The 21,727-nt window shown below is 43.2% G+C and overlaps 1 protein-coding gene across 7 annotated transcripts in view; it reads right to left on the bottom strand.

Annotated features, from left to right (window-relative positions):
* Window positions 1-21,727, bottom strand: part of STAB1 (stabilin 1) — a 69,949-nt gene that overhangs the window by 42,559 nt on the left and 5,663 nt on the right. For 3 of the 7 annotated variants that reach the window (XM_087744525.1, XM_087744529.1, XM_087744527.1), the window contains 13 exons: window positions 20,294-20,377; window positions 17,669-17,830; window positions 15,797-15,932; window positions 10,095-10,231; window positions 8,486-8,601; window positions 7,209-7,294; window positions 6,045-6,114; window positions 5,039-5,134; window positions 4,470-4,586; window positions 3,529-3,725; window positions 3,182-3,315; window positions 1,495-1,622; window positions 40-131 (listed from right to left, as the gene is read on the bottom strand). In XM_087744525.1, coding sequence (XP_087600651.1) covers window positions 40-131; window positions 1,495-1,622; window positions 3,182-3,315; window positions 3,529-3,725; window positions 4,470-4,586; window positions 5,039-5,134; window positions 6,045-6,114; window positions 7,209-7,294; window positions 8,486-8,601; window positions 10,095-10,231; window positions 15,797-15,932; window positions 17,669-17,790 — 1,431 coding nt within the window. In that variant the 5' untranslated portion in view covers window positions 17,791-17,830; window positions 20,294-20,377. Of the gene's footprint in view, window positions 1-39; window positions 132-1,494; window positions 1,623-3,181; window positions 3,316-3,528; window positions 3,726-4,469; window positions 4,587-5,038; window positions 5,135-6,044; window positions 6,115-7,208; window positions 7,295-8,485; window positions 8,602-10,094; window positions 10,232-15,796; window positions 15,933-17,020; window positions 17,057-17,668; window positions 17,831-20,293; window positions 20,378-21,727 lie in introns of those variants that run through there. The other 4 variants (XM_087744531.1, XM_087744532.1, XM_087744526.1 and 1 more) reach the window with 3 other exon arrangements.

Raw genomic sequence — 21,727 nt, 5'->3', positions numbered from 1 at the left:
GTAAGCCAGCAAGAATTTGATAAAACCAAGAAAACTTACGTTAAATTCCATTCTGTCATGAATCGGAAGAAGGGATGGTACGAAGACTGTGAAAGGCCCATATTGAGTCAGCAACACTGAGCAACCAGAAGCTGTAAAAAGAGTGGCAACGTGAAGTAGTTACTTGGCATATTGTTTAACTCCAGCAATAATTATTTCTCTTGTTAACAGCACAATTCAATCTACACATTTTCGGCCTGATGCAAGTAACTAGTACTTGTTTACAAGAAACCAGAGGGAGTTTGGTATTGCTATCACAGCACAGCTTGGTTGCTATTAGTTTTAAGCACTTGTCCATGAGATTGCTGAAGGATTGCTCGTGACTTTGGTCCACTTTGAATCACTGCTGAAATCTGCAGAATATTCATAATAATTTTGCTCCCACATGCTTACTACCTTATTCTTGGGCAGTGTGCTCTATCTTCCCCTTGAAACAATTAATTTTTGGGTGTCATCAGGATTTATTGAGACTAAATACTTCCTGAGAAGCTGCTATGAACCCACAGTTGTCAGTCTTCACTCAGTCGTCAACAGCCCATCAACAAAGGTCATTAGGTATTAAGTCCCACTGCACAGGAGTTAGGAACCCAGAGATCTTCATGCAGTTGCCCATAACATAAATCATTATGGAAAAGATATGCAAAAAATGAGTGTTGGCAACACTGATATGTACCAGGGAGGGGTATTCACAAAAGCTAAGCTGAGCTTTGAGCCCTATGCTTCTGTCAAGTTAGTGGAGCTAGAGAAGACTGTGCAGAGGATGAATTCGAGAAGGTATCTAACATAAATATGCTTTGACATGAGCTAAAGGGTTCTCATTCTTTCTTTGAATTACAGTGAGGCAAAAATTAACCTTTGCAGATATCACTCCCCACACTTGCAGCACACAGGTTCTAAAACAGTCTTTTATGCTTTGCAAAGCAATTCCTCACTCAGAAAGTACCATGATGCATTGAATAAAGCCTTTTCATCTCTATAATAGCCACTCATACGTGTGTGCTGGCAAGGAGGCTGTTTAGGGGCTTAGTAGATGTTCTACTAAGTAGAGGACCCACAGCACGCCAGCCTCAACCATCACCACTAGAAAACTCAGCAACAGCTGAAAGATTGCTGAGCCTTCAACATCGATACTGCAGGTGGAGGCACACTGGTGCTTTGATACAAACAGGTTTGAATCACACCTCCAAGGCATGTTTTCCTTCTGCAGATATGGTACATCCTTCACCAGGACTGTCAAATACCTAATACTCATCCACAGTGCTCTCTGCAACAGTCTCCTCGATTCACAATCCAGAACTGGTAATATGAGTTCAGAGATGTGATGTGTTTAATTTTGCAGCCCATGGTCACAGACTGTGAAACAGACCTATTATGCTGAAAGGCTTTTAGCCTTTTCTGACACACTCTGGTCCCCATGTTTGCTCCATTCCCCAGACAAATTCAAAAGACATTTACCAAACATTTTCCTGGCGACGTTTAATTTCCTAGCAAGCTTTCCTCGTGAATTATGCTGATTTATCTCACTCAAGAGATCTTTATAGCAACTTCTCCCATCTCCAATCTCCCCTTCTTCACACACACAGCTAAGAGAGAAGAATGAAACATAACAAACCATTATAAAACAGTTCGCAAAACTTTCAACAAATGTGAGTAGAACATGTCAGTATCTACACTTGAAAGACAAATCCCAGCTTTAAGGTGTAGGTAAGAGCTTAGTAACTTCTGCCTAAACTAAGTGACAGGAAAAAAGATGCACACTTCTGGAGTGCAAGCAAATTTGGACCTACCAAAAGAGAATGAAGATGCTTTCTCAGATACAATCAACATAAGGATTGCCTGCTCTAGAGTTCAGCATACAGATAGCCACAATATATTTATCAACACCTTTCTAACTAGATATTCAGTCAATAACAATCATTACAGCATCTGAAAATTTGAGGTAATTGATAGAAACCACAGGCTAAGTGAAAGTCTAGCAAACAGCTCCTATGTGACCCCTTAGCTTCAGTAAGAAGTGCCAGCTCAAGCACATCAGTTAGCTACGGTTCATCTCAGACTTAATGAGGGCCCCAGAAAGGCTAATGACTTTTCCAGAAAAGGTTACCTTCATGTGAAAATCTCCGTCCTGATTCACACGGATTTATAGTCATTACTCAGAGACTACTTAAGATCACTGGCCGATAACCATGTTTTTTCCCGTTTGGGTTTTGTCCAAGTATTGGCTCTGCTCTTTCTGTTTCAGGGATGCAAAGACATGCGACACAGGGGAGGAATTTGACATTACTCCAGCCTCGGAGGGCTGAGTGCCAGCTGCTGGGGAACAGATATACTAAAGCAGGGACTGTGCTGAACACCGCGTCCTGCACTTTGCTAGTATATCTTCAGAAAGGGAAGCCACTGTGTTTCAGTTCTGGCCTGGAGCACACAATGAGCAGGTGGATACTAACAGTTTTAGCAGCACCAGAGAAGGAAAGGTCAAGGATGGGACTGCTCTTTCCCTCTTCAGTCTCTCAGAGAAGCTCCACCTTTTCTTGGTAACACCTAAACTCCTCAGTGAAGCTTTCCTGGTGTTTGGGAGGCCATTGTGCAAAAATGATCCTAGATCTGGCAGTATTTCCCATCTAAGTAGTGTCAACTTCTAGGTGTTTTGCTCCAGAGGACTAAATGAGGTCTGGTGTTTCTTCCCGCAACTTCCCCCTCCCCTGTCAATCTGCAATTCTAATTCATTTCTTGCTTACAGGCCTGAGTGGGAGGTGAGGCAAAGACTTAGCCCTCAGAATCAAATGTGGGCAAATGTGAGCAAACCAGAGTCACACATCTCCCTTCTAATGATTGATTATTAACTGATAATACCCTACTACTACCACCAACTTGGGGAGCTACATCTCCAGTTCACATCACAGAAGACTCTGCTGCCCCAGATTTAAAGCATCTCGTGACCCACACGCCAGAATTTACAACAACTGATGTAAAGCACTCTGCTTTCAATGGGCTTCTTACAAACAGGGTCTTCTCAAACAGTGACTCTGGCCCATTCTCCTCAGTTAGCTCTCAGTTTCTTCAAAATTCAGCTCATCCAAACTCAGTTTCCATTCTAGCTGCAGAATAAGCTTCTTTAATAGCAATCTTTAAATTGGCTTACCTAGGATTCCCCTGGGAATTAATTTTACATGTGGAAGTCACGTCACAAAAATACCGCCGGCAATCGTTGGGAAATACAGAACACTCGGATGAAGGAGTTCTCCTACTCATGCCAGGCTTGCAAAAACACGATGACTAAAGGGAAGGCAACACAGTGATTATAGAGCTGCATTCATCATCTTTTACCCAGCAAGTTACCCTACAAAAGAGCTGCCTGGTTTCCCTTTGCAAAATTTAAGGTCAGGGGAGTATATTTGACCAACACAATGGTGAGCTCATTTGAAGAACTTCTCACCTGGCCATTTTTCAGACCCTTACAGGTTGCTGATGTGCTGTTATTGCCCTTACCTCTCCTGGACGTCTGTAAACACAAATCGTAGAGTTTTCTGGGCAGCCTCCATTGCTGTCAACGCAAGGGTTTATAGGCTGGCAAATCTTCCCATCTCCTTGAAATCCTTCTGTGCAGGTACACTGATACTTTCGTGGTCCAAGAACCTTACATACAGCGAAAGGGGAGCATGGAGACGCAGCACAAGGATCCTGAGCTGCAATTAAAGAGATGAGAGGTAAGAGTAACCAAATTTCTCTTTTCAAAACAGCACTTACTGCAGCACAGCAGAATGCAAAAGGTCTGGAAAGAATGGAGTATAAGGAATTTATACTATTAAACCTCTAAAATCTCCCAGGAAAATAAAATAATTTCAGACAGTGGACGGTTTAGGTTTTTTAATCTGAGGAATTTTGATGACACATTATTTGTGTTACTTCAGTAACAGAAGTGTGTGACAGAGGATGGTTGGATACTTCTGAATTCCCATCATATCTAAGGATATATGAAACTGCAGTTTGGTCAGCAAAAACTGCAAAAAGCCAGTGAAAATAGAGCTATCCATAGCTAGCTAATCACATGCATCTTATTGACTTTCTTTTAACAAAACCAATTCACAAACTTAAATTTGAAATCAGTGAAGAAATCCTCCAGTTACACGCCTTATTATTTCAACTGGTACAGACTCACAAATATCCCGTTGTCACGGTTATTCAGTACATTCTTACAAGCAAGTGCTGGAATGAACCTGCAACTCTAATTCATTTCTTGCTTTCAGGACCAAGTGAGAGGAGAACCAAAAACTTGGCCCTTAATCTTAAAGGGATTCCTAAAAAACAGGTTCTTAAGCCTCTGCAGTGAAGTAGGCATTGTATTCACAGCGATCAAATTCATCCAGAGATACCAGTGCAATAAGATTTTTCCAAACGGGACCATTTAGGGTCACAGAGAAGTTTCTCACCTTGGCAAGTGCTCCCACTTCTTCTGTAGCCCAGCTTGCAGTCACACATCGCTGTCCCATCCCTTACCACACATTCGCTGTTGGCCTCGCATGTCATGCCTTTGCAAAGGGGAAGCTCTGGAATCACACAGCAGAGAGTTTTCCTTTGAGCATGCAGGGCACTGCTGGAAGATAGAACTTACCTTACAAAATATCTGGAAATGAAGGTAAATGTGGTTTCCAGAGGTCCCCAGGCTGGCACAAAAGCCAGGGGATATAAGCAGTGCAGACAGCTCTAAATCACTGGGAACCTAGGTAGTCAGGTCCCGCAAGGCTTAGTGAGAAGAAAGGATCTGTCTGGTTTCCAGAGAAAGAACAGAGGCACAAAGAGAAGGTACATCTCGGCCACTGTCATGGAGTGGGGAGCAGACCCCAGCTTTTCCCTCTGTCTAGATCTCCAGTGCTCAGATTATCTTCCCTCCATATTCCCAAGCTATTCATTGCCTCCCAGCTCCTTTTGGGACACATGCATCCAAGCCCATAGCATAGTTTAGCTCTAACAGCCCCTCTGCAGCTACCAATGTATTTACCTTGGTCACACCTGGGGCCAGTGTAGCCTCCATAGCACGTGCAGCTTCCATTCCCAGTGACACCGCTGTTGCATTCCCCGTGCACACAGTCACACACTGCAAGGGAAGTCCAGACAAACCTGACCTTCAGCTACAAGGCAGTGCACAGGGCTCCAGGCATACATTGGCCAACTGCCCTGGGACTTGGCACCCTGATTTCCCACCAATAATCCACAGCAGATGTAGCTTCTTTTAAAAACAGGCCATGCCACTCAGAGCTTACTACAGAGGGCAAACTGTATGTCCTGGGCTCAAGAAGACAAAGTACTGCCCTGTAAGAGCAGCCTTGAATGCAAGATCTAGACCAGTCTTTCCAGCACGTGTTTTAACTTCCCACTCATCTAAGTCTCCTGCAGCCAATGTGGAAGGAGGCAGTGTTATGAGAGCCTACCACATCTGTGATCCCAGCGCTGGTGTCATTGTGTGAGCACAACCACCAAGATCACACCTATCTCACCTGTGTGGATACAAGGGAACCAGAAGCTGGATGAAAAGGGCTCCTTTAACAGGCAGGCTGCACTGGTCATAATTCACTTCCAAAAACGCCATACATGAGAAGCAGCACTGTGTGTATTAAATTTGTAGGGAGGGCAACAAGAAAAAAGCTGGGAGACAAGTAGGGCAGTTACAGGAGTCTGGAAAACAGTTGGGAAGTGTGCGGGTCGCTTCAGGGATGTAGGTAACAGCCTGGCTAATAAGAGAGAGGAAACTGGGATAGCCCTGGTAAGGGCAGAGAGAAATTTACAATAGGAAAAATGGACTGATTTGACTGAAAGACTGAGAATCATTTGTCTAATGGGACAGTGGAGAAGGGCACAAAGACAAAATGCCAAGACACCTGCTATTGAACACTGCCAGCTGGCATCCTCTCCTCCTCTCCAGCACCGTTCCTCACTCAAACTCCCCCTCCTCCTTCCTTGCTCTCAGTTATTTTTCTGAAGGTTTCACCTGAATTGCTCATTCTTACCTGACTGACAGTCTGGGCCAAAACGATTTTCATCTCGACAATTCTGGCAGGCAAAACCACTGTATGGCTCCTAGAAGGGGCCCAAAATGTCCCACATTATTTTTCTGTATCACTGCATTGTTCCACACATTGTTATAGTTCAAAGTCTTTCCCCGTTTCTGATTTTCTGTGACAGTTGAAGCAATACAGTGAAGAAAACTGATCTTTCAGCAGTCTAGTAGTATTAACCAGCCCCCATGGCAAAGAAGATCACAGTGTAAGCTGACACACAGAGTGCATGCAAAATGACAGCAAAACTCTGGTGGGCATTGAGGAAACAATGTCCTGATCACAAACAGACAGGAATGTACCAGCTGGCTTCTGATATCTCTCTGAAAAAGGAATTTGGAATTCACTAATGCCAATGGGACTTTTGACATTGATTTTACAGGGCTTGGGGACCTTCAACATATATTTTAATTGATATTGTATCACTTTGAGTTAAATCCAAAATCAACTTTTCTCAAAGCAGGGCCCAAGAGGTAGGATTTTAGCTCATAATGCTATTAATTAAGGATGCTGTAAAAACATACAGTTCATAAGAGAAAGTTTCAAGTCTGACACTGATCCATTAAGCTAAAAATTTTAGAAACACTGTTCTATACGATTCAAATGTGCAGGAATTGTTTATGCTTTTGCTGTACTAAGTCTGGAGCTGTAAAGAAAAAAATAAACATCTGTCCTAAATTCTCTTTCTGGTCTTCCAGCTCCTGCTCCTCCTGAGAGAGGGAGGATCTGCCTGACAACCTGCATTTGGGAAGTGTACCATCCAAGTCTGGAAAAGGTGCAGCTCATTAAGAGCTAAGTATCTCTGCAAGAATGGCTTCTTGCAGCCACAGACAGACACTGATTATTTCAACTGAGCAGAGGGTTAAATTCATGCAATTCTTTCTTCATTTCTCCCTAGAGATCCTTCCCAACTTCATACCCTCACCAACAGTGTCTTAGTGCTATTGTAGACCATACCAACCCCCCAGGAAAACCACAGACACTGATGCTGGAATGAAAGAAGCTGCTAATGACCTTCCAGGCAGAAGGGCAGCCTTCATCCAAAGCATCTGCACAGATGCTATATAACTCCCTCTGACAAAAGCACATCACCCTCCGAATAAATCACACACTGACCTTACAGATGCAGGTCCCATTTTGGTGCATACCATCCAAGCATGTCCCATGGCCACTGCAGGGATTTTGAGAGCCACCCGGACACTCTAGCAGGCAAAAGACAGGCCAGACAAGATTAGATTGAACAACCAGCACTGTATGCCCCTTTCCATCTCGTCTTCCCCCTGGCATTTCAGTTGTGCAAAGGCAATGGCAAAGTCCCTGCCTGCTGCTTATCCAGTACACCTAACATTGGCCCAGAGCTGGTGAATATGGGCAGGAGTGGCACCAAGGAGCAATTTGGCTGCTATCTAAGAAAAGCCTTTTAATAAAAGACTAAGGAAAAGTCCCAATGGGCCATAACTAACTAAATTTCAGCAAAGGCACTGAAACATGTTTTGAGGTTGAACCACTGATCAGCAAGAGGCAGTATCAAACATCTGAGGGAAGTTCTGAAACTCCGGACAGACAGGAGCCTGTTTTGCAAAGACACTGAGCATTTTCAGCTTTCCCTGACTTCATGAAGAGCTGGGAATGTGCTCGGACAAACACGGTCCACATATCTTTGGAGTGGGGTACCTCCAAATTCTGGGGACTATTTCTGTAAGTTTTAGACATGTGATTCCTCTGACAAAGCCAATTGCTTATTCAAACCACTTCTGTGTGAGAACAGGCTCAAGCTCTCAAATGACCCCCCATTTTCTGCAGGGCTGGAGGGTTTCTTTCCATATTCCAGCAATCAGTCAATCACATGAGAAGTGCTTAGCTTAGCGGGTCTTGCTTTTGGATTTTTGAGACAAGACAAAACAAATTCTCTTTACTTGGCATAAACCCGAGTGGGAGCTTTGCGATGGTTATTTTCACCTTGGGTTGGAATTGCTAAGTATTTTCTGTGGCTGAATGGCTGACTAACTCCAGACTACGCAGGAGCACACGTGGCACATGCACTGCAGACTAGAGGGACATCAGAAAGAAATATCTTCCTCTTCCTTTGGAAACTTTCTTAAAGAGGAACAAAATCATCCCTTTCCAAAAGCTTATTTTTAAAGAAGAGACAAAAGGAAGTTCCACCAAAGGAGGTTATGTTATGTGTTAAATGTAAGAGGATTCAACTAATCTGAAGCAAAAAGATTCTTTCTCCATTATATTCTGAACCTCCCAGACAGATAACGGAGTCCTTGTGAGTGGTCGAAGAATAATGAAAATTAATCACCTCAAAGCATATTTAATGCCTCCTGCTAAAGCTGGTTTGACTTATTCAGCAGCTAGAGAGTGTTCTAAAAAGACGTAAAACTTACCATAGCACTCCGTACCCCAGAATCCTGGGCAGCATTTTTTCTCCTCAATTTCCTTTTTACATATGTGATGGCACCCTGGCTGGGAAAGGGTATTTTCTCCTAACTTGACAGTGAATCTTAAAAAGAACAATCCAAGATTCATGATTACAACACAAACATACCACATGCTTGTTGGAGGGTTTCTAAGCAATCACGTTGCAGTGCACTGAACTCTGAATGGATGGAAGGGCACTCATTTCCTTTGCCATACATGTATGCAAGAGTTTGCACTTGGGTTACGTCTTCACTAAGGATACCCATTGCATTGAGCCTCAGAGATGGGTTACAAGAAATCTGCATGGGACTGGATATGAGACAGGACCCTGGGCAGTCTGAGGGCATCGGGACAGAAACCTTGGATGCTGGAGGGTTAGACAGCATAGAAACAAAGTTAGGATCTCCAGGGTGACTCAACAGTAGACTTCACACTTAAATAACCTTGAAAGAACAAAGTCTCCTTGCAGAACTTGTCCCTCTGTGTCTTGCACTAAAGATTCCAGATTGGGATGCTGGAAATTTTGATTTAATAGCTGTGTTATTCACAGATTCTCTATGCAATCTTGGACAAAGCCCTTAAACCCCCAAAAGAAGCATCTTCTTTTCAACCCTTCATCTACCACGTCTACAGACAGGGTAAGCCCTTGATGGCAGTGTCTCTTGTTCCGCATGTATGCAGTACAGAACTATTCTTGGGTCTGTCCAACAACCATCACAAGAGCAGATAACAGTCAGAAATGCTGCATACACTCACATTATTCTTACACTTCGTTTTATTTTTGGCCCAACATCCTTCCCAAAAGGAACTTGGAAATTGTCTCAATAGCACTGCCGCTTTGGCTTCAATCTGACTTCTATGTGTGTCTGTGCAAAAACTGCTATAAACTGCAAAACTGCTACAGCTATTTTTAAAGTATTTCGACAGAATAGCGAATCACAGAAAACAGTAGACAAAGGAGCTATATATTAACTGTTAACATTTACTACTGAATAAATACGCAAACAATAATCTATAGTGTTTCAGTTTTTAAAAACTTCCTGGTAAATTCAGTTTTCCTTCACTCTTTTCCTATTACAGCCAAGCTCAACAGAATAAGAGCAAAGAACACATGAACAAGCAATTTTCATAAAGCAAAATAGGAAGGTAAAAAGTTCAGAGGATTATAGCTGGAAGCTGGGAGGATATGCAAGGGGGACTATCATTATATTATTTTCTTCATAATCCACTATGGGATTCTGGGTCTGAAACAGGTTTCTATGGTAGACAGACCTCTGTTAAGTGGCTACAGCAGGATTAGCAACCTCAGGCTGTTTAGGGCAAGTTAGAGGTAATTATCATGTAATTTGTTCTGTGTATATAGAACCTTATGCCCAGCAAAAAGTCCATGAGATTTGCAAAGAGACAAAAGAAACAATAATAGGGGCCATAAATCCATTTTTATGCATCTGAAAACAAAACTCTGTGGACCTTTAGAGCTCAGAAAACACGTGTGCTCTCCTGAAGGCATAGACGCTACTCCTTGCATAACAGGGCTGCACCAAAACCTTAACATGGTTAGGAAATAGGCCTTACCTGCAGTCCCTCACTCCTAATTCTTGGGTGGTCTTTAACCAGCCTCTTGGACACAATATTTTAGGCGCTATAGCACAAGCAGTACACGCTGTATTCAAGGTAAACATCGTCTTGATATTGCATCGCATGGATTTTAACTTAAAAAGAAAAAACAGAATGGAAATAAGCCCAAAATTAAATTGTTACCCTAGCCACTCATCTTGCCAACCTTTAATATCTTTATCAACATTGCACCATTCTTTAGATACCACTGGCAAGGGCAGTGACCAGTGCAGCTGCTGGGAGGTACACCACACGCTCATATGGGCTAAACCATCACACCATGCTGCTGCATGTTACTCCACTTGGATCTCAGCTAGAAGGCGATAGGGCAGATCACAGCTATCTTATCTCTCCCCCACGCCTCGCAGCAAAAATTCTAACCATTTCTAAAAAAATCATAACCGTGCACTGTTAATTTAAGCTGATCTTTTGCAAAAGTGTGGCAGTGGTGTGTGAGGACAAGACCTAAATTAATAACCCTTGCCAGAAGACACTGAATTAAAATGCAACACAGCATTTCTGTTTTCCATGCTATTGATATGATCCAGTTCACTGGTGGTTTCATTGCTGTTTCACGGGTCTGAAGAACCAAATGCGTTAGATCAGTCTATTTCCCAGGAGCCCAGGAGCTGCTCAGACAGATATTTCTCATGTCAACTGTCTTTGAGAAGGTGCAGGAGGCATGGAGGTAGATTAAAAGGAAAGGTGCTCTGCACCTCTCTGATCACCTGGATGGCCCCTCATGCTTTGACCCTAGGTGAGAAGGACCCCATAAATACTGGCAAGAAGATCAGGTAGGAGACTTGGATAATTCACATGGCTGGTGATAAATTCAGCACGAGTCCTTCCACCTAACCAGAATAACTTCAGGCATTCAGGCTTCCTCAGAGGGCTTTTCCGTACCCCTGTACCCACCAACTCAGCTTCTCCAAATGAAACACAGCCAGAGCAGATGAAAAACATACAGCCTCAGAGCAAATAATCATCATCATATGCCAGCTTGTCATTAAAGCTCATGTTTTTACCCCAAAAGGGTTTCTTGGTATTCCTGATCTCCTGGAGTTGAGCCACTGCACGGAAACCTCATTGTTCATTTTAAAAAGAGACAATGTTTGTCACCGACAATGGCAGAGAAAAGCTGGGAGGAACAAGCTGTGTTTGCCCCAAAAGGGCTTCCTCTGAACTTAAGCCCAAATGTATACATTTGCTTCAAGGCAAGGAAGGAAACCCATGGCTTCCCATCAGTTATCAACAGCTCAGGAAGGCCCTCCCAGATGACAGACAGCAGACGCTGTCAGGAAAACCTCCTGAGAGATAACCCTCAAGTCCCAGGTCCACAGGGACATCTCCCTGGAACAGTTTCCTGACTCACACCCATGTTCCCTCTGCCTGGAGCTGCTGAGCTTTTCCTCATCTTCATGAATCCATCTTCTGCAGCCATCCATGCAAGAATGCTGCCCAATGAAGAAAGTGATTCCTTTGTCTGTGGTGGCCCCTCACATAGATATTAATTTCTAGTTGTGCATCTGGGGCTTTCCTTACTATGCAGTAACCTCCACTTCCTTTGGTGGGAGAATACCCCAGGAACGTGTTATATCAAGGACTCTCTTCCTTGTATTATAAACAGCTCAAAACCAATCCGAGATCCACCAAATCCACCTATCCATGGTCCTGTGAGCACCAGCTTTACTAATTTTATCCAACAGGACAGAGATCACCTTTGCTGTTCCTTACATTTCCACTCCACTGGCACACAGTGCGGTCAGAGGAGATTCCCCCTTTTTCATGGAGCAAAACAGAGAAGACAGACAATATGGATGGATAAACGAGGTGCTACCTCCAGAGTACTCTGTCTCAAAAGATCAGCCGTGCCATTGATGGGGTAGGGAAGAAGCCCATCCAACCTCCTGATTCAAGGACAAATTATAGCTCCAGATTAAAGTTGGCCTTTTGAAAGGAGCCAGTTGAAGCCAGGCATCTGGTTCTGACAGAACGGTACATCTCCTGCCTTTCTAGTCCCATCAAATCCCAGCTTTTACCTTCACTGAGACAATGCCTCAGAAAGAGGAATGGGACGATGCTCAAGAAAGAAACACAGTGGTGGATGCCTTCCCATTAGTTATGATGTTAATTTTGTCAGAATTACCCCACAAACCTTTATCAGGTGGCTGAGCCACCCTATCTGTATGAAAAAGACCACACAAACAGTAGATCACAAACCACTAAATTAAAATTCTCCAATCTTCTATTTTATCTTTACTTCCAGGCATCAGGAGTTGGCTGTCAGACATAGTTGGGCATTAAATGTGTTCTCTGTCATGGTGGTGGAGGAAGACACCATTATTCACACATTATTCCATTTTCCTTCTCTTTCCTTCATCAATGTGGCTCCATTTCTAAACAGAGATGGACACAGAGAGAGGAGAAGGGCTGTCACTCCTCCCTGTTGGCATCTTTAATTATTTGCAGGCCTCTAAGACAAGTCAGTTATTGTGGAATCACCCCTACCCTACCTTGCCAGGACACTTCATGAGCTTTAGGCAGCTTTCCAGTAAGATCTTCCCCTTTTTATAAGGAAATATGCTTGTGTCAGCAGCAACAGGCGGGAGGAAAGAGGAAGAAAACAGCTATGTGGAAAATAATTTAAAAAATAAATTTCCCTTCTTTGAGTGACAGAACTGATGAAGCAGTCATTTTCTGGAGTCCTTTGCTTCTTAGGAAAGCAGAAGAGGGAATCAAGGGACATAAATGCAACAGTTTGGATACTCAAATTTTGGAGAGGATGAAAGACAGACAGGAGTTTGAGTCAGAGGTGGCTGTTGGGGCACAGCCTTATGGAAAACAATGATACACTGCTCCCTTGGGCTCATCTGTGACCGCTGTTTCTAAGTTTGAAGACGCTGGAGAGGAAGCAGTGAGAGGGAATGTCTGCCCCTGTAATGCAGCAATGCTGCCTGGTGGGCCGAGAGTCAGCGAGGTACACGGTGGCTACACCAGGGAAAGGGGATGAAAACAGTCACTGTTCTGATCAGATGATGTTGTGAGCCTGGACTGTATCACACTTCAGGTACAAAGCAACAGAAAAGGAAGACTGTTGCTCTCAATCAGCTCAAAAATTAAAGGAGGCTTTTAATGCAGAAGACATCTAGCTGTAGCCGAAAAAAGTTAAGAGCCAGGGTGACTCTGTCTAAACTGAGCTCTGTCTTGCCAGGGCTGGACCGTGCACTCTCTCTGCACTCAAACACGTGCCTGTGCATGAGCAGCCACTGCTCTCTGTGCTCAGCTGAGACATCTGAGCTTCTGGATCCTGCAGAGTTTCCTTCCCTCCTCTCACTTTGACACAGATGTCCCTTACTTCTCAAGTGCTCATGTTTCTCTTATTCCACCTCAAGAGAATAAGCTGGGGAGTTTTTTTTTTAAGGGCTAGTTTCATTCTCCTCATTTTCTCCCTTTATCTTTTCCTCCCAAACTGTTAACACAAATCCTTCTGCACGGCAAAACCTCAAGGAAGAAAGAAAAACACATTTGGACGTCAGTGTTCAGCTCCAACAATCCTGGGAGCCAGTTCTGGAAACAGACATTATCTAATGAATCACCAAGTTTCCAGTGCATTTGCCCTTTACAAAACAGAGCTGTAGACACATGCTTGAGTCATTATAGTCATGTACCTCCCCAAGAAGTTCTCAATAACACTTTAGTTGAATAGACCAGTAGCTCCTGGACACAAAACCCTTCGCATTTCTCCAAGGAAGACACTTTTCAGCACAAGGATGAACAATCAAGCTCAGAGATCACATAACACAAGATCTGCTGTTGCCCTGGGTGTTTCTCACCATCTCAGCTGCAGAGCCCTGGACGCACAGGGCTGCAGAGAGCACTCCCCTCATTTCCCACCTGCCTCCATTCCTCCTGCAGCACAGCCTGGGACTGGCCTCCTCCCAGCAGAAAAACTTTCATGGTTCTCACATCTGCTGCATCTTCCCCAGCCCATACCAAGAGGTATACAAAAAACAAATCAGGCTAACAGATTTGCTGTCATGTTTGAGCCATTAAATCAGAGCCCTGAGGCAATATCACTGAAAAACAGCTAACACAAAATCTCTCTTTTTCTCTCTTGATGGCCCCTGCAAGTCTCCTGCAAGCCAACAGAGGCCTCTTGTGGAATCACAGCACTTCTATTGCAATCAAATCCAATGGCCACCCTAAACTATCGGAGAAGACTTCATTAGACCCTTGTTCTTCCTTACCTCCCATTATAACCTTTCGAATGTTTCTTCTCCTTTTCCAAAAAGAGGGAACCTTGTGGGGAAAAAATTCTAAAATGGGGGTATTTTTCCTAGGTTAAATAAACTGCTCCAGAGGTGATTCAGAACATTTCACTTCTCTGTGAGTGGGTACTCATTACCTGATATTTTAACTGTTTCACACCAAGCCAGACACCTCAGTGATTATAGAAATCAACACAGCATCTCAAAGTCAAGAGACCAAAATTTCCACTTACCCCAGCTGCAGATGTGAGCCCATGCCTCTGAACACACTACTATACTGGAACCCATCTGCCTGGAACCCATGTTTTCAGATAAACAAAAAACACTAGTAGAGACACTTCTTCAAATCATGTTTGTATTACCCTACAAGTCCAAAGGTTCATGAGGTTCTTACCTTATTTGCATGCTTATTAGTCATTTATGGCCCTTTTATGAAAGTGTCTATACAAAAGCTTCCACCCCAAGCTCTGACACTGAAGCATCTTTTCAGTGCTCTGGCTTTTTCTAAATTAAGTCTTTCAGACTCACACACACCTTCCTTAGCACAGGTCTGTCCACTCGCCACAAGGCCCCTCTTTGTCATTCAAGGCAAGACAAGCCGTCCATAGCTCAGATCCCCAGGGAATAAGATTTCCAAATGCCTCACACAACTTCTGACTTTGTAGGCCAGTTCATTCCTCCAACAGCAGGACACAACAAGGGCGATGGCAGAAGACAATATAGTACAAATCAGTGTGAATTTTAGCCTACAGAAAATAGGATGCCTCACAATGGAGCCTAGACCACAGATCTACAAAGGCATCATACATTCTTCTAGATGCTGCTGCTAAACACAAGAACGGAGATAAAAGAATCAAAAGAAAATCAACAAAATCGAAACAAAACTGAAACGAAATGGAAAGTATTCCACACTCCTCACTGGGAAGCCACTGAGAAATGTACTTGAAACAAAGGTATTTACCCTGTTGCAAAGCAACAATTTGATGAGATTTTTTAAGCTTTTTAATAAAATTTTCCTGGGAAACTTAGGGACCTGTCCATAAGCTAAGCTCCCATCACATGTACTGAAAATAGCAAAGACAAAGATGTCCAGTCCTTTCATATTGCTACTTTTGCATTCAGTGCTGACCATAAATACAAATTTAATCTGATCTAAAATTCAAGCAGCTCTCTTCAACCTTATTTTTAGCTCCGTAGTTTAGACTACATGCATACCCACCCGTCAGCAGAGAAGATACCTTACAGCCCTGAAGTTTAATTATGGATGTCATTCTGTACCTAACTAAACATAAATGAAAAAAGGAGTTTTGTGGTGGACTATTTCATAACAAGCAACCATCCAAATACGAAGAACCTTTCAATGAACATTTAAACAAAGACTCGCAGACTTACCTTCTGACTCTGGCAGTCAGCTGTGGGAGTGAAGCACGCTGCTATGAAGAAAAACAGCAACCCAGGAGGATGCATTTTCATGCTTTTACAGGCAGGACCCTTTCCACAAAAGGGGTGGCGATAGAGGCTGCAATTTCTGTAAGATAAGACCGCCTACTAAGAATCAGATCCAAGACAAACCAGAGGTTAAAAGTAAACAGGGACAGAGCATTTTCGCATGGTGCTCTTTGGCTGCAAAGCCTTGAGAAGTGGATCTGCTACTTCTAGCATTACGTCTGAATCAATACCACCTTTTTCTTTCTTTCTATTCTTTTTTTAAATGCACAAGCAGAAGTCCTTAGTAAAAGGTTTACTCAAAACAGGAACATCTACGGATTTCCTCTTACATATCAGTTCAAAACAGAAGGAAGGAAATCCTTAGTTTTCAACTAATTGGAATGAAAAGAGGTTAACTGTATGCTTAACTGAAGGCATATCCAATAGGCAAACTTAAATACCATGAATTCATGAAGGGTAAGTTTATTTCCTTTTACCACTGATGTTAATATGTCCACAACACCTCAAACAAAAGGTAGATCTGATCATCGCCTATCCCAAAGTATGTATCAACAAAGCAATGCGAGTGACATGCTGTACTTCGGAGCAATAATGTAAGCACATCCTATCAATCAATCAAGCACTTTGGGTAGGCATTGATATTTATTTAAAATATTTCAGTTTCTCAGCAAGAAAAGCATCACATTTTTCAGGTGCTATGGCAGCAGTGTCGAAATACATCATTTTCCAAACACTCTGCTGACAGCTTGATGAATCCAAGGAGCACTTCCATAGCACTCAGAATAGGAAAGTCCCAAAATGGGATTAAAAAATACATGCTAGCCTGATGTATGGTCTGCAACTGAATTTCTCCTTTTGAACATTACAAACAACCAAAAATTGATTATTGACAGATTTTACATGGACTTTGTCTCCCTACGCTGCCAAGAGAACCCACTGTACTGAGCAGTCTAAACACTGCTTCTGCTAGTAACAAATCCTACCAAGCAATGAGGTATCTTTTCATTTTTGAGCCATTAATAGTACATGAAGGTGCCTAAATGAAACCAGGATAGGAAGCTACTCTTGTGTTCACATAAATAATTAAGAGCATTAATATTTTTTTGCCCCCTGCATACAAAGATATGCACACTAACATATAAAGTATATAAGAACTGCTGTACTTACTAGTGCCGTTAATTGTGCTTTACCTCTTCCTCCATCCTACAGAGACAGCGAGCATGATGAACAGCAAGCACTATTATATACCCTGCACTAACAGGAAGCAGATAAGGCACACAACCATCCACTGCAACCCATGTGAGAAGTACCAGCCCACAACTCAATCTGACGACTCAGCCCGTTTGTCCCATTACAGGACAACGGCAGCCCTGGGACCACCACTGCCCAACAGACAGCCACTTTGTCAGGGTCAGAGGGTTTGCACAGCTCTGAAACCATTTGGTATCCTGCAGATCTGTGAAATGAGGCAGAGGCAACGTACCTCAGACCAGTTCTGGTGGGATGGCAAAGTCGCAAATGGACAGTGGGGACATTCTTGTAGAGGGGGACATTAGTATGGAAGCTGTACAATGCTTTCTTTACCTACAGCCATAGTACTAGACCGGCCATGTAAACAGAAGAATCAGACTGCTTCTCTGCTCCATGCTACCTGTCAGGCATACACAGCTAAAACAGGCAGCCTAGAAAGATGTTGACTGCTTGTTGATGCATCTTCCAAGAGCTGGCTATATGACTTAGGGATTAAGTTGCCAGTATTGGGCATCCACCACAGAGAGCTGATAAGCTTTTAAGGTGAAAATAGCTTAAGCTTACCCTGAGGCACTTGAAGAGGCATGGGCATCTTTTAGTGAATCTTCAGACCATTTTCTAAATGGGTCAACACTGAAAATGGTACAGGGGAAAAAGGACACACAAAGAATTCCAAGGCTTTCCATTGCCGCTTATCATCGCTGTATCTGACCTACTGCAAGAAAACTAAGAAGGGAAGGGAGAGAAAGGCTTGGTGAAATTCCTGTCTGAATTAAATAAATCAGATTCACAGCAACATCAAAAGGTTCACAGCCAGCCTCCTTATCTGACCATACCTCATTTAAAGGCAAGCAATACAACAGCAATATACAGGCTAAAAATGCAACACTGAGTAGTGCCATTGTACAGCAGCAGAGCATAAACTGAAAAATCAAAAGGTCATCTGTCATCAGATGCTGCTTTCCTGATCAAGCAGCATAGGCAGCATGTTTCAGTCACAGTGTATAAACTGCTCTGAGAGAATGGAAACCTACTTTGCTGGTCACTGCTGTTGGATCTGGAACACCAAAACCTGCATCAACTTTGGATCTGCGTGATTCTGGGAATTACTAAGAAGGTGAAACACCAACCACCTCCAAATTAATGGGTGGCCAAGAGCCATTTATAATGCTCAGTGCACAGTGGAAAGATGCCAATGTGCTCACAGTGGCAGTCCAGCTGGCAGTATCACCAAAGATAGCAACACCAGCACAGAAACAGCACAGGGAGCAAAACTGGGCAAAATAAACACAAATTACTTCTCCACTTACACTGTTCCTGCTCTCTTCTGATAGATGGATTCTTCCTAGGCAGATAGATGGATTTTCTCAAAGATGACGTAAATAAAAAGCTTATGCCTTAGAGGCAAAATACATTGGATCAATTTTTTTATTCCACTGGTTTGTCCAACACCCTTCAAAATTGTCAGTAAATAAAAAAACCAGTTTCCTCACTCATTTCTGTATGGGACCAGCTCATATACATAGGCACCTGCACAAAGTATTTCAACCCCCCAAAGTCCCACAAAGCAAGATCCTGTGATCTGTCAGAGCTCAACATCTGATTGCTTCTAAACTGTCCAGAATTTACAGAGGAACTACCCATTAGTGCATTAAGAATCATAGAATCATAGAATCGTTAAGGTTGGAAAAGACCCTTAAGATCATCGAGTCCAACCGTCAACCTATCACTGCCAAGTCCACCACTAAACCATGTCCTCAAGCACCACGTCTACACAGCTGTTACATACCTCCAGGGATGGGGACTCAACCACTTCCCTGGGCAGCCTGATCCAATGCCTGACTACCCTTTTGGTTAAGAAGTTTTTCCTAATATCCAACCTAAACTTCCCCTGGTGCAGCTTGAGGCCGTTTCCTCTCATCCTATCGCTTATTACTGGGGAGAAGAGACCGACCCCCACCTCGCTACAACCTCCTTTCAGGCAGTTGTAGAGAGCAATAAGGTCTCCCTTCAGCCTCCTCTTCTCCAGGCTAAACAACCCCAGTTCCCTCAGCCATTCCTCATATGGCCTGTTCTCTAGGCCCTTCACCAACTTCGTTGCCCTTCTTTGGACATGCTCCAGCACCTGAATGTCCTTCTTGTAGTGAGGGGCCCAAAACTGAACACAGTACTCCAGGTGCGGCCTCACCAGTGCTGAGTACAAGGGCACCATCACCTCCCTGGTCCTGCTGGCCACACTATTCCTGATACAAGCCAGGATGCCATTGGCCCTCCTGGCCACCTGGGCACACTGCTGGCTCATGAATGAAACCATTGGCTTGCTACATCACTAGCAATTAAAGGAATATGAGAAAACTGGGAAAAAAAATCCTTTCATCAAAGGGAAAATTTATAGGCAAGACTTGTAAGAATCTGATGAGAGCATGCAATTGGCCCTGTGCAGGCAGGGTAGAAGGGTTTCATTCACATCCTAGTCAATGTCTGATTGAAACAGGATTGTGCAAATCCAATTTTAAAACGTACAGTAGGAGTTGTCAACCGTCTGCCAGTGTGTTTATCTGTGAGGTTTAGCACATGGGCTTTTGTTTGTTTTGGAAAGCATAGAGGTTGACTTATCAGTCAAGCATCTCCCGCCCACATGGCAGAAGAAGGCTGGTTTAGCAGTTGAAGTCACAGATGTAGATCTCAGAAGCATCATCTTCAACTTCTGGCCTGACACAGATGACTTCTACAAAACATTAATAATTTACCTTGTGGTCTCAAACTCCCAAATCATCAGCAGATTGTTGGCAAGCAGCAGTGCTCAGGACTTTTTCCTCACTCAGTCTTTTTGCTTTATGCATCGATGAAAGATTAGGTCCTCTAAAGTAACTTATCTAAGACCTGGCATTTTTTCTGTGAACACATTAACATTCAGAGTCGAGAAACTGCTGGTGAAAACTACTCAACCTTTTCCATGGGAAAGAAAAAAAGTCGCCTGGGTAAAGGCAAAGGATACAGCTACAAACCCTTCCAGCCTCCCTGCCTGTGTCACATGCTGCATTTTAAAATGCTGGGTCACCAGCCCTTCTCGGCAAAGTGCGTGCAGCCCTGGCTAGCTTGGGCAATTTCCTGCTATTGAAATCTTTTGTTTAAGCAATCTTTACAGAAATTACAGAGCCAAGACAAATGATTTACAATCCAGTCTACCTTGCCACACAGCTTCTGTGGGAGCTGACCATTCAGTTACATCCACATTGAGAAATGGACTCTCGTTCCACTCTTCTGGAAAAGCTGTGAAAGAACATAAAGTCTCTTCGTTCTGAATTTTAAGTGTGTAAGAAGGCTGTGAGTCTGAAGAAGTACTACCAAAGGATTAAACAGACCAAGCCAGAAGTGCCTGTGTGTAGGAAGAGGGCCAGCTGTACCATACTTAGTGAACACAGCCCTGAGGCTCTTGGTGCAGAGGCTAGGACACAATCCTACTTTTTTATTATTTTTTCTCTTGGCAAGTTGGAAGGAACAGGAATTTTAAAGTTTGCTGATAAAAGCAAAAAAAATGAAAGGGTCACACAGCGAATAGGAGTCCATTTATCTCTCTCGCACACAGGCACACACGCAATGGTCCAATTCCAAGCAGACAGGTAGAGCTGCCTGAGCACAATGTTGTCACGCGATTCAGGAAGAAATTATTGCAGCTGCTCACATCCTGTTAGTTCAAAAATCTTGAAGGGCAGCAATACAAATGTCAGTACATAAATGCTGTAAGTCCTGGCCTATTTATTGCTATTGATTCCCAGTTCCTTTACACATGGTCCTGCAGTGAAATCCAGCTACATATTCCCATCTCTTGGTTTTACTTTTGTACCTTTCCCATTTATTAAGCAGTGTTCTGGGATTGTACTGGGAGTCAGGCACTAAATTCCCCACAGATATCCGATATGAATTAGATGTCTGAACAAACAGGCTGAGTTATTCAAACTCAGCACCTGCTCACATCAGCATGACTGAAGAGGCAGTGTGTTTTCCCATGGTGGTGCTGCTTATCCTTCACACACTGTTATCTATAAGGGATAGAAAGGGCCTATAATGTACTGACTAAAGCTATAGCCAACAGTTTGCCACGGATTGCACTGAAGCGCCCGCCTGAGAACAGCATGATGGAGATGAGAGTTGGGATCCCACTACCTCAGCATTTTCAACAACTTCAGAGATGGTGGAAGTTTTTGTCGTCCCCTCTCAGAGACCTCAAGGTCTGACGCACAAGGGCTTAGTGCCCAGCTTACCACCTCTGGCTATTAGTCTTTATGCATCTGTTTAGGTGGGTTTTTTCCAGTGTTGGCCACAGTCTTTCTTTGGCATCTTCTTGTCTAATGAGTTTTGTACCCCCCCTTTTTTCACATCAATTTTTAGCTTTCTGAGTTACTAAATGCCCTTCATTATCAGGTAGACAGCAGGAAACACAAGTTTATAGTCTGTCAGCTCTGAACCACAACTTCACGCTTTTCCTCATGTTGCTGCTTCTCTGCCTAAGATTTGGTAGGTTTGAAGATTAATACCACAGAAGTGAACTTTTTGATCAGAGACACTCAAGAAAGAAGCAGCAGCATTTTGTGTTACTTTGATTTAAAAAAAAAAAAAAAC

The sequence above is a fragment of the Nipponia nippon genome, unplaced genomic scaffold (genome assembly GCF_047370975.1).
Source record: "Nipponia nippon isolate SJK-2023a ecotype South Korea unplaced genomic scaffold, ASM4737097v1 scaffold_9, whole genome shotgun sequence".
Taxonomy (NCBI): Eukaryota; Metazoa; Chordata; class Aves; order Pelecaniformes; family Threskiornithidae; genus Nipponia; species Nipponia nippon.
Note: the sequence above shows the minus strand (reverse complement) of the source record. Positions and strands in the feature narration are given on the sequence as shown.